The 13,210-nt window shown below is 42.6% G+C and overlaps 1 protein-coding gene across 1 annotated transcript in view; it reads right to left on the minus strand.

Moving 5' to 3' along the window:
• The window catches only part of ITGB8 (integrin subunit beta 8), a 145,903-nt gene that overhangs the window by 51,834 nt on the left and 80,859 nt on the right, over positions 1 to 13,210 (minus strand). Inside the window, exon 4 of the mRNA XM_088457356.1 lies at positions 1,286 to 1,532. Within this exon, the coding sequence (XP_088313482.1) occupies positions 1,286 to 1,532 (247 nt within the window). The remainder of the gene's footprint in view (positions 1 to 1,285; positions 1,533 to 13,210) is intronic.

A 13,210-nucleotide genomic window follows, 5' to 3' on the forward strand; every position in this document is an offset into this window, starting at 1 on the left:
GATGAAGTAGTGGGTCTTGAGAGCCCGTTTGAAGGATTGTAGAGAGGTGGAGAGTCTGATGGGGAGAGGGAGAGAGTTCCAGAGGTGGGGAGTGGCACGGGCAAAGTCTTGGAGGCGGGAGTGGGAGGAAGTAATCAGTTGGCATGAGAGGCGGTTGAACGAAGAGGGGGACAGGAAAGTGAAGGGAAATGAGGTCAGAAATGTAAATGGGAGAGGAGTGTGTGAGGTCTTTGTAAGAGAGTGTGAAAACCTTGAATTGGGCTCTGAAGGGGAAGGGGAGCCAGTGGAGGGCTTGTAGGAGAGGGGAGGCAGATGTAGAGCATTTGGAGAGGAAGATAAGCCGTTCAGCAGCATTAAGGATAGACTGGAGAGGAGCGAGATGGGATTTGGGGAGGCCAGATAGGAGAAGGTTACAGTAATCCAATCTTGAGATGACCAGTGAGTGTATTAAGGTCTTAGTAGCATCCTGGGTGAGAAAGGGTCTGATCCTGGAAATATTTTTAAGATGGAAATGACAGGACTGTGAGAGGTTCTGGATATGTGGTTTAAAGGAGAGGGAGGAGTCCAGGATAACTCCAAGACAGCGCACTTTGGGGCTAGAGGAGATAGTTGTGCCATCAATTGATAAAGAAATAGTGGGAGGTGAGGTTATGTGGGAGGGTGGGAAGATGATCATCTCAGTCTTAGACATATTAAGTTTAAGAAATCACTGGGACATCCAAGGAGTTCCGTAGACGTGACGAGGGGTCCAAGGGGATCCATCCGCTGCCACCTCACTACCTCCCCGGCGGCTGTGTGTATGTATCAACTTGGGTCACGCATGCTTAGCCGTCACGACAGGGAGGAGGTAAGTAATGCAGCCACTTCTGTAGCTGTGATACTAACTAAGGGGACAGCTGCTTTTCGTAGCAGCTGTCCCCGCACCGGAGCAATGATGAATTGCTCCGATGTCAAGTTTCACCCGCTGCGAGTTGTATACTTAAGTATCCCTCGTAGCGAGATCAATACTTAGTCATCGGGGGCCATACGGCCTCCGATGATGAATAGGCCAGTCTTTTACTAATCGCAAAAACCACAGACACACAATATATTTCTATTGAGCCCAATGCAGGCAGACACTTATAGGGGGTTTTCCATTGCCCAGAACCACCGCCACTTTGCCCAGTAACTGTGTGAGCATAGTTCATGCAAAAGGAGTCAGCTATTTGCTTAACATTTTTTGAGTGTCTATTGCACCTGACAGATCTGCAGCTCAATGTTGGCATAGAGTAAAATGTAGACTCACCTGCACTGATTTTTTATTTTCTCAGGATGAACACTAATATACGGTGATACAGGCTTATCAACAAATGACCCAAATCCAAATCGAATGTCATTAGAAAAGGCTGCCATTTTTTGAAATAAGTCAAATCCAATGGAATTAAGTTTTTTTATACTTTTTCTCATTGAAGCAGAGACGTCGACTAAATAATAGATATCCACAGGATATTTCTCCAGGCGGTGCACTTTTAGCATGAAGCTTACTTTAGTACCTGTTAAAAAGAGAAAAGTACAATTTAGGCAAAAAAATACAAGTCAATATACAGAATATTAATTTATAATAATTTTAATAATATAGCACTCATGATTTAAGGTACCTTAGCTGTAATGATTGTACAATGACTGTAAGGATTATTTACTAACATTGCTCAAAACTGCAAGCCTGTTTGGATGTAGAGTTTTAGGGTAATATTTACCAATTATCAAGTCCTAGACCCCATAATTTTAATTTCTTAATGTCACTGTTCACGGGAATAAGAAATAAAATTCTGCTGGGATGTACTATTATACACTCCATTAGAAGCCCGTCCCTGCGATGTGTAAAAGTAAAGTGCTTGCATTAGCGATTATGTTATCTTCACTTCCCGGCGGCTACTGCACTAAAGCACATGTGCGGTCTTCTGACCCTGCATGCGCGAGTGGTGAGTGCTAGTGTCATGCTCTACCTAAGATGATTCCACAAGATTAGAAGACGTGGACCCAGGTTGAGGAGGGAACAGGAGGCGAGGGGCCTGGGTTAGTGTCTTCCATCCACCAGTTCTGGATGTTGGCGAGACCTGACCAAAGGCGCAGAGTCCAACCTACTGGGAGGTGCTTCTCAGTGACCCCTGCAAGCGGGATTTGGGCTTAAGCTGCACCCACTAGGCAGGTCGCAGTCCTTTGGTCAGGTATCCGGCATAAGTGGGAAAAAATACAAGAACAGGGCAAGCACAGGAGAAAGATATTAGAGGATTGTACTGAAGTTATATACAGAGGGCCTGATTCAGACCCGCTTGCGAGCGCTGAGCGCTCGCAAGCGGGTCGATGTTGCCCAAGTGCGCATGCGCACGACGGAGGCGGCTCCGTCGTGCGCATGCGCGAGACCCGAATAACGACGGCCAAGCCGTCGTTAAGGATCTCGCACCAAAGGGGGCGTGCTGTCGATGTTGATTGACAGCACGCCCCCTTTGGTGGGAGTGCCGGGGGCGTGGCTGCCCAGACGGAGGCGTTCCCATGGGAACGCCTACCGTCTGGGGCCGGGCCCCACTGACATCACTAGTGATGTCAGTGGGAGTGCTTTTGGCTCTGATAGAGCCAAAAGCACTCCAGGGCTTGCGGCAGCGAGACCCTACCACAAGGGTCTCGTCGCAAGCCCGATGGTCGCGATGGTCTTGACCATCGTGACCATCATTTTGGCCGCTCGCTATAGCTGTGGGTGGTTTACAATAGTTTACTTCTGTTTTACACTTTATTACCCCCGTACCCACAGCCCAGGGGTGCAGGGTAGAGCCCCAGGCTTCACACTAAGCCTGGGGTTTTGGGAGAGGGGGACCCCTTCTTGTGCGGGTCCCCACCTCCCCTGAGATCCCCGGCTTGGGGTGAGAATGCTTTGTACCTGGAGATCCGGTAATAGGGTCTCCTGGCTGTGGCATTACACCCCGGTCGGTTTGGGTTCGGTGCTGGTTTTAAAAAAGGGGGGATCCCTACGCAATTTTTTTCCCCCCTATATTTAAAACTAGCACTGGCCCTGCAGCCTGGTGCTGGTTCCTAAATTACCTTGGAGCCCTACTCATTTGTTCCCCGTAATTTTCAGAACCAGGACTGGCTGACAAGTCCGGGGCTGGTTATGATTTTGGGGGGGGGGACCCCACGTAATTTTTTTTACAATATTTAAGCCTTCTTTTACAGGTTTTACACACAAACAGCCTTCACATATCTCACTGATATGTGCAGGCTGCTAGCTCGGGAGAGATTTGCAAAGATAAAACACTGCAATCTCGGGTGAGTAATCTCATCTTCACTTGCAACTCGGGGGAGCTATCTCGATCTGCTTCACCAATGACCATCTCACTTTCAGCAAAACTCACTTCTTGAGAGATGAAAAACGGGAAAATCACCTAAGATTCGGCGATGCAGATCGAGATGAAAAAAAAACTAAACTCGACCAATCTCGATTCTTCGTAAATTTACCCCTGTCATTTAATAGACTGTGCTAGATACATGACAGTTAGAAGCTCCACTTTATCTCTCTCCAAGGCTCGATACAGCTCCCCCTGATTCTATTGTTTGGCTCTTGAGCCATGCGGAAAGTCGACTGGGGGTGAGCTGCATAAGCAGTACTGTATATATAAGATTATCATTCTGTGGATGTCCAGTTGTTATAGAACTATCGTTAGAGCTAGTCTCTTTGTAACAGGAATGCCAAGCTCTCCTAGGGACGGTCAATAAAAATAAGTCAATATTTTGGGGACAAATCCCCTATAGATCTGATTACTAACCCCAAAATTAGCCAGTCTGAGCTGATTATCACAATAATGGGGAAACCAGGAGGTTGAGATCCACGGTTATTACCAGACTAGTCAGCACAGGATAGGGATTTAAACAATTGTATTGCTCCCCTCCTACACATTACCAGTCTTTTGCTGAAAAGCAGAATAGGCAGTGAGGGTCTACCTAATGAATTAGCGGGACCCATTCTTAAGAAAATGCACATGGACAACTGTCACGAAAAAAATAGGTAAATTGAACAATTTGCCCAGTGCTATAAATATGAATCATTATTATGAAAATGGCATCATACCTTCCCACAAATCAATAACAGATTATCCAAAAACATTACTTTACCACTTTTCAATAACAAAATAAAAAAACAATCTTAATCTGATGTAGAGAAAATAAAATACTGGAAAGATTCCCATAAAAGTCAGTTCTCTGCATGGAAGTACTAGGTTAGCCAAGATTGTTTTTGCTATTTATCAACCATTGACTCTTAGCAGCTGAACAGCTGTAACACTAATAAACCCAGCTATGCACAAACAAAGGATAACCTGAAAATGTTCATTGTGGAGTGGATGAAACCCATGGAATGTTGGGGTACATAAGGAGGCCTTTCAGAGCAGATGATTGAGAATGTTAGAAAGTTCCACCTGAACTGTGCTCAGTCGCTATGGGAGAGAATTATATACATAATTAAGGATCATTCATCCCTAAGGAGAAGCATCTATGGAGTTTATGCGATGCTGGATGGAACAATAAGCCGATTATTAGATGTTAATGCTGCACTTATCATTGGGCTGAATTCCAATGTGCCTGGAACTCTTGTGCCCGGAACACTGGAGGTAAAGGTAGGATTTATACACAGGGTGGATTCCAACTCAAAATATTAATATTCTAGATATGTACACTCACAAATACTACATACAGCATATATACAGATGTGCCCTCGCTCATCTAGCCTCAATACGCCTCGCAGCACATAATGCCTGGCCTGAGTGAGTCGCTAGTTCCGTGCAACTCTGCTAGTGTTAGGTGTCTTTTTTTGCTGAAAATGCAACATGACTAGGACACGCCAGGAGACCGTGTTAATTAATTTGATATGCGACACTTGCATATCTGTGTGCGACAGACTCTGTAAACGGAACTTGGCGTGGAATATGGCTGCGGCCGCTGCATTCTAGCACTTCGCATGCCGATTTCAGGAAGGCACTAAGGGGGGAGGGTTAGGGTTAGGCACTAAGGGGTTAGGGTTAGGCACTAAGGGGGGAGGGTTATTATAAGAGTGTAGGAAAAGAGGGTTAGGGGGTGAGTAGGACAAAGGAACATTACTTACCATTACACTGTCGGGATTTGAACCATCGGGATGCTGCTCATTGTACTGACAGCCGGCATCCCGTCCATCAGTATTTCATACCGATTCCCTGAAAAGGGTATGGACCAATCTGTCTTGCATAGGGGTGTCACTTTACTGTACGATATGATTATGCAGAGAAGCAGACAGTTTTGCAGAGTTGCAAAGTTCTGGTGATACAAACTTCAATCTGATGTTGCTTTGCCATTCCGCAGTGTATTTGGAATTTCAGCAGAAAAATTATAATTATAAATAAAGCTGCAACAATGACAAAGTCAGTTCATTCTGCCCTGTGGTGTGCTAGAGGTAGGACACTTATGGCCAAATTCCCTCCAGATACATCCCACTCAAATACATAATGAGGTCAATACAGTTTTAAAATTGTGCCCCCATAGTATGTGAATAATGGAGAATCATAAATTATTCTGTACAATAAGTATCCTGTTGTAAAGATTATATATCTTCATTTTATATAGTATAATATTATTATTATTATTATTTTTATTATTATTATTATGTGTCAGAACCCACAGTGCACTGTGAAGCTAAACAGAGTATAATGTACATAAATCGAAGATAAAATATATGCAAACATGAAAACAAAGGGGGGGACGGGGGGCTTGTGGGAGAGCTTACAATCTACAGCTCGTACACACGGATAGCAGAATTAAGTAATGAAACTATGCTCTTCAACAAAGTCTATTAAATGCTCTTGGTGCATTGTGTCACATCAATTTCATGTTGCCTACTGTGTTCACAATCATCAGTTATTGGTAAAATATAATGGGGTTCATGGGTACACTTACCTAGTGCCTGAGAAAACACTATAGTACATTTTTCTGTAGTGTATCCTTCAAACACGTTCATAAAATGCATCTTTAAATTGAGGTCAAATCACTTGTGCTTTAATCAGTGTTGTCTTCCATCGCCCATGTGTATGTATTAATGGGCAAATCATTTTTGCTATTAAAAGTTACTCCACAATTATGCAGCAGTAAAAAGGCGTTCGTAGTTATCAGCCCGGTGGACGGGATGCCGCCGGTCTGAATCTCGACGCCGAAAGTCCGATTCTGACTTAAGATACCGATTCTGTTCCAAACTCTGGGCCTGATTCAGAGCCGGACGCTATTTGCGGACGCTCGTTCAGAAAAAGGGGCTGGCTATTTAAATTAAGCGCTCGCTCTTTGCGGTCTGTTGATGCCTCTATGTCTGAACGAGCAAACGAAATATGCGCTCGCTATTTTTAAAAAAACGCCCCCTGGCCGCTTGCATCCTACGTCATCTCCGCTATTTATTTGATTAATCGTGTACATCGAAAGGCGTATGAACTGCTCGCAGTGCTTGTGGTAGCATTTGCCTACCGCAATCATGCGAGCAGTTCAGGCTAAAAGACAACCAAGTGACGTGGCCGATGACGCTGCTTTGTTAATTATGCACACCCTTAAAACGCCCGTTTTGACCGTTTGGCACGCCTGCGTTCGGATCTCCACTCCCGGTTTTCAAGCACCTTCCCCTGTTACCACCCACAAACGCCTCATTCTGTCACTCAAATTAGCAGGCACTCGCTATTTTGCGAGCACACGATTTCTGACCGCACTGACTGGTTGGCGCATGCGCATTACAACCCATACGCATGCGCAGATGTGCGAACATCGCTCGGAGCGAACGAGCGGCCGCTTACGAGCGGCTCTGAATCAGGCCCTCTGTACATATTTCCCATTGATAAAAATAGTTCTGCCTTTCTGATGTAAAGCTACATGTCAGCATGCCCTGCCACATACTGTAGTTCCTCAATGGGAAACGTACTACAGGGCGCAAACGTCTGCTGTATAAAGATTTAAATACTGCATAAACCTTTTAGCTGAAACTTCCACTGCTGCAAGACTGAATATCTATAAGATGCATTACAGATGAACGTAAAGCAGAGCAAAATATAATTAAATTAAAATGGCATTTGTACATTGCTGGTTTTAACATTAAGAAAGTTTGCACATAGTGGAATTTTAAACTGGGCATCTGATTGTGGCTGAAAGCAGAGTGTTTTTACTGGCAGTGAAAATAAAGCTATTTTAACATAACTGTTGAATTGCATCACTGAACACCTGGCAGTCTAGCTTTCAGTATGCATATAGTCAGAGAGTAGTTTTATTTCAAAGAGATTTGTAGTCTTTTTCAATCTGATAAAATACACTGACCTGATATTGTTAATTCTATGGAAACCTTATTTCGCAATGTAACTGGGGTCACCTGCAGAGCATATTAAAATAAAATGTGAAGAGGCTGACTGTTTGGGCACTGATAATATACTGTCAGTTTCTTTTTGCCAACGTACCCACTCATGCGTTTCAATAGCACTGGGCATAGCACTTTATAATTTGGCCCCAAAAAGTCTAGACTTTTCATTACCTAAAGTACACAGCGTTTTCAGCTATAGAAGACTTAAGAGAATAATTTGAGTGAATATTTTCCATTATTTCATTGACATGTTATTTTAGGACTTTTAATAGGTTGTTTTTATGATGTCATATTCCTTTAAGCAATTAGTCGTGTAAGTGTAAATTGCTAACTGGGCAGTGCCATTATTAGCTCTCTGGAGAGCTTAGAAATTGTACCTTGCTACACAGCAGTCATTACATACATATGGGGATTTGGGACTGATGCAGCGTTATGTAGTGTACCTTGCACCGTGCCTGACCTAGGACAGTAGGCACATGGATGTCTGTCTATGCATGTTTGTGTGATTCTGCCATGCACTGTACACCTGCTTCTTGCGCCTGGATAGGTAAGTCGGAGACATCCTAAGTTAGGCCAAATATAGCGTGGTCATTTAGCGGATGATGATGGTAACCAGTCCTAGGGAACCATTTCTGATTGGCAATATGCTAATGCTATGGTGTTGCTGATTGGTTATTTCTGCTTGGATCAGGTACATATTATGCTTAAGAGCTCGTGTTCAAGCAAAACGTTTTCTTCCTTTCTGCTGTATTAGAGAGTTTTAGTCATTTTCGTTAAAGACTAATATCAAAAGAGTTTGTTTCAAATTAAATAAAAGTTTAAAAATATGGACACAACTGGGATGTGAGCTTTTCTAACTTTGCTAAGCGGAATGCACTTTATGATAGTGCCTGCAATTTGGGGTCCACTCTGCATTAGTCCTTTCCTCTGTTAGCCCTAAAAAATATGCAGGAAAGCATGTGGGCCAGTTTATCAAAGTGTTGAAATCCCTGTTGTTGGGGGATAAATGGTGTTTTCAGCCACAATAAGAAATTTTTTTGCTTCTCCCTATGGGCCCTATTTACCACAATCAGCATTAAAATGCAGATTGTAGAGTGATATTACCAACAGAATTCGCATTGCGAATTCAGGCAATATCACAGGGATTTATTAAAAATCCCTTGCAGGGACAAAGCTTGCGATAAAGCTCTGTTCCTGCGAATCCCCTCCGCAGCCTTATCACTGTATTTTTCTCCAAAAATACAGTGACGAGGTCCCGCACATGCGCCGACCGGACGCCGCTACCCCCCCGCAATCGCAACACCCGCCTTCCCCCCAACGCCCCCCCGCTACCCACCCTTGTAGTCTGTTTAGATCACACAGCTGAACACTGGGGCCGGCTCCGGGCTCTGCTCTGCCTGTTAGAGCAGAGCAGGAGTCCGGTAACCGGGGGAGACCCTGGATAACGCCATCTCCAGGTGACGTTATTATCACAGGACTTCCCCCGGTATTCTTTCACATTTTATTTTTAGTAACTTTGGCCAGATCACATTTCCCATTACAATTATGGGAAATGCGATCTGATTACTACAAATAAGTTATACTTAGGGGTTGGAGTAGAATTTTACGAATTCTACTCCAATTGCCCTTTAGTAAATTTAAGTCAAACTAAAATAATGTGAAAAGGTTGTGAAAACACCCTTTTTTACTTTATTTTAATAAAAATAATGTTAATAAATAGAGCCCTAGGAAACAAATGGTTACTTAATTCTGTTATTGCCAGAGGTACAGACCTGAGGGGTTACAATATTTTGATGATGGCTTTTGCATGGGTAAGATATATAAATTGCATAACAGTGGCACTGGTATTGCCTCAATAAATGTTGTGTTAACTCCAACTCAGAGTGGTAAGCAGGCTCGGACTGGGCCGCCGGGAATTCAGTGAAATCCCAAGTGGACCCCACTGATTTGTAGCCACGTCCACTATCGTGGGAGGGCGTGGCCTATGGCGCCGTTCCAATGGCAGGTGCAGTGTAGCTGCTTGCCGGGCAGTCATCAGGGCTGTGACTGAGTCAGCCGGCAGCTACACGCAGGGAACTGGAGCACACTGCAGTCAGACTCAGCACTCCAGTGCACTACTGGGTAATAAATCCCAGTAGTCTCTGCAGAGGAGCATCTGCTGAGCTCTGATTGGAGGAGCTTATCACATGCTCCTCTGACTTGGAGTTTAGCAGCTTCATAGCCTCATGGTTGTGACTTATTGTGAGGCTGTGACTGCTGTGAAGGTTGTTGCTAGATCCAAGTTGGAGAAAGGACCTCTGATGTCACAACCATGTGACCATAATGGCAGGGCTGGTCAGCTACCAGTGTTACTATCCACGTGGGCATAGAGGGGAATATAAAGAAGGGAATATAGACCTGAAGCGTAGCGAGCAAAGCAATTCCGCGAAGGGACACTTTTGGCCCCCCGTTCTGAACCTTGCCTTTCCCCCTTTTGTGACGTCAGAGGTTCTTTACAGAACCTCGCCCTAGACCTAACCCTGCTGTGACTGCTGCTCTTCTGGCTGCCCGAGGATGCTGCTGGTGAGTACATTGTGTGGGCACTACAGGTGGCATAATGTGTGGGCACTGCAGGTGGCATAATCTGTGGACACTACAGGTGGCATAATGTATGGGCACTACAGGTGGCATAATATGTGGGCACTACAGTGTGGTATGTGTGGGTACTACAGTATGTAATAATATGGGGCCTCTATAGTGTGGCATAATGTGTGGGCACTACAGTTAGCATAATGTGTGATAACTACAGCTTGGCATAATGTGAGGGGTACTATAGTTGGGCATAAAGTGTGGGCACTACAGGTGGCATAATCAGTGGGTACTACAGGTGGCATAATGTGTGGATACTACAATGTGGCATAATGTGGGGGGCACTACAGTGTGGTATAATGTGAGGGGCACTACAGTGTGGTATAAGGTGTGGGCACTACAGGTGGCATAAAGTGTGGACACTACAGGTGGCATAATGTGTGGACACTACAGTGGTATAATGTGTGGACACTACAGGTGGCATATAGTGTGAATACTACAGTTTGGGATAATGTGTTGGGCACTGCAGTGTGACATAATGTGTGGGAACTACAGTGTGGTAAAATGTGTCGGGCTCTACAGTGTGGTAAAATGTGCCGGGCACTACAGTGTGACATAATGTGGGGGCATTACAGTGTGGTACAATATGTCAGGCATTACAGTGTTACATAATGTGGGGGGCACTACAATGTGACATAATGTGTATGCACTACAGTGTCTTATAATATGTGGGGTGCTATAGTGTGGCATAATTTGGGGGACACTACAATGTGATATAATGTTGGGAGCACTACAGTGTGGCATAATGTTAGTACATGTGTAGTGGTCTCACAACTGACCAGCATTGCAGGGGTTACTGGGTTGCTCACCACTACCTATCTGCACTACCTTCTGACCCCTCCTTACCAAAAACTCTCTCTGATCGCTCCTTACTCACCACTACCTATCTGCACTAGCTTATCTCTGATCTTTCAAGATGCCATGAGTGTCCCACTGTACATCCCTTTTGCGAGGGCACCAGCAGCAGTTAAACATTGTTATTGGAAGTTCCAGACCAAGGACGAATATATATATATATATTTTTTTTTTTTTCCACATTATAGTTGGCCACACTCCTTTGTGGGCTTCTATTATTCCCCTGTAGGCCCTTCATGCTTCAGTATGCCCTTCAGACCCTGACCATCTCCCCCTCACACACCCCGTTTGTGGCCAACATCCCAGATACTAAGCACTGTGACTCTAATGTATCACAATCACCAATAAACAATTTACCCCTGCATAATTGTGACTCCTCTTTAATTTAGACATACCCACACGGACACATAATCAGCTACACAGGTGACATATAGCAAATAACGACCCGATAACACCACACCTGCCACACATCATTTATAGAATTAATTATGTAGTGCTGTGCCATTTACCGTCTATAGACTTTCAAGAGACTAAGACCCCTCTAGACACAGTTGCGCATGATCCTCATATACAGGTTGAGCATGTCATACATATTGATTCTACTATGTGAGGTTTTCGGCTGTCGGGAAGGGGCACTGGTGTAGTCTACTCAGCATGGCCAATAAGCCATATTGTGACTTAGTAGGTCTCTTAATGTATACACTGTACTGTGATGGCACATTAAAGTATAGGTCATAAACATTATGACCCATCTTTAGTATAGAACGTAATAATATATCATAGTTAGCTGAAAAGTTCCATGTATAAATACAACAGCTTACAACCCGGACTGGGGATCTGTTAATTTCTAGTGCTGAAGGTGTAATATTTATAATAAGACAACATTGCAAAAGGAAATATCGGAACACAAAATAAAATAGGTAATCGCCGATAAATTCATGCTACACCAGTCTGCTGAGCTACCACATGACAACGAACACATAATTTGTCTGTGGGAACTTTGAACTGTGCAGTAAAAATAGGGATTATTGGGCGATAATAGAATACATAAAAAATATTTATGAAAATATCCATGAAAGTGTAATGTGGAAAATGTTTAAGTTATTATTATTATTATTATTATTATTATTATTATTATTATTATTGTTATTATTATTATAATTATTATTATTATTATTATTACTTAATACTTTGCCCATTTTATGTCATCTGAAAATTCTAAACTTTGGCGATTTTCTTCTTTACATTCCTCTTTTTTTTGTCAATTAAAAATAATTGGCGTCAAACCACTAAACAGTAAAAAAAACAAGAACAAAAGTTCACCTAAGGATGACTATAATGCTTACAAAATATCTTCAAAAGTAACATAAATAGTGAATCTACAAAACATGGGCACTTGGCCAATGTGAGTGAGGAAATGGTTATGAAATCTTTCATTTAAAAAATACATTAAAATTAGAACCTCACATTTGTAATAAAAAAAACCAATAATAATAATGCAGTAAGCGAGTATGAAATGAAAACAGAACATAAATCTTAGGCCATTTAGAGAATTAATTACTGTGTAATTGAAAACCTCAGAAGTGCTGAATTAGTATTGAGTCATCTCTTTTGAAATAATATTATGTTTCTCTCTGATTTAATCTGCAGACACCTACCAGTAACAACTATTGTTTGGGTTCATTTATATGCTAATATTAGGACTGCTGTTTAATGTTGAAAAAAACACATGCAAGCACTCACACAAATGCCAAATGCCAACATGATGATGGAAACTGCAGTTCATTTGATGGAATTAGTTAATTGTTTCCATGTAATATTTTCAATTTTGTATACCAGCTTTACCAATTATACAGTGATTACATATATTTTTTTTTCATGCCGCCTTTGGGTTTGTGATGCAATATAATCTATGCTCAAATAGTTTCAATGAGTTAAGGCACATTAATCTAAAGGCTCTGAAGCTCTGTATAATCGAAGATTGTTGATGTTATTGAAGGTTATACAGTGGTATGGTAAAGTGTATAAAGAAGTTTAAAAGGCTATAGCAGGAAAACTCCATTTAAAATGATTATACATAATTACAAATAATCATATGCTGGGTATTACAATTTACTGGAATAATTCATTATACTTGATGCATAACTTCTGCCAGACATTGACTGCTGAAAACTCAGAAAAACACTCTTGCTCTTTTTTTTCATAGCTCATGGACAACTGATCTTTCAAACCTACATCTGTAACCTTGGAAACAAAGAACTGGACTGATTGTTTCCATAGCTGCAAGGTTTGCCAAGGAGAGTCATCAGCAACATTACTTTTCTTACATTTTGACAGGCAGTTTCA

The sequence above is a fragment of the Taudactylus pleione genome, unplaced genomic scaffold (assembly GCF_031769625.1).
Source record: "Taudactylus pleione unplaced genomic scaffold, aTauple2 ptg000758l, whole genome shotgun sequence".
In the NCBI taxonomy this organism is placed as follows: Eukaryota; Metazoa; Chordata; class Amphibia; order Anura; family Myobatrachidae; genus Taudactylus; species Taudactylus pleione.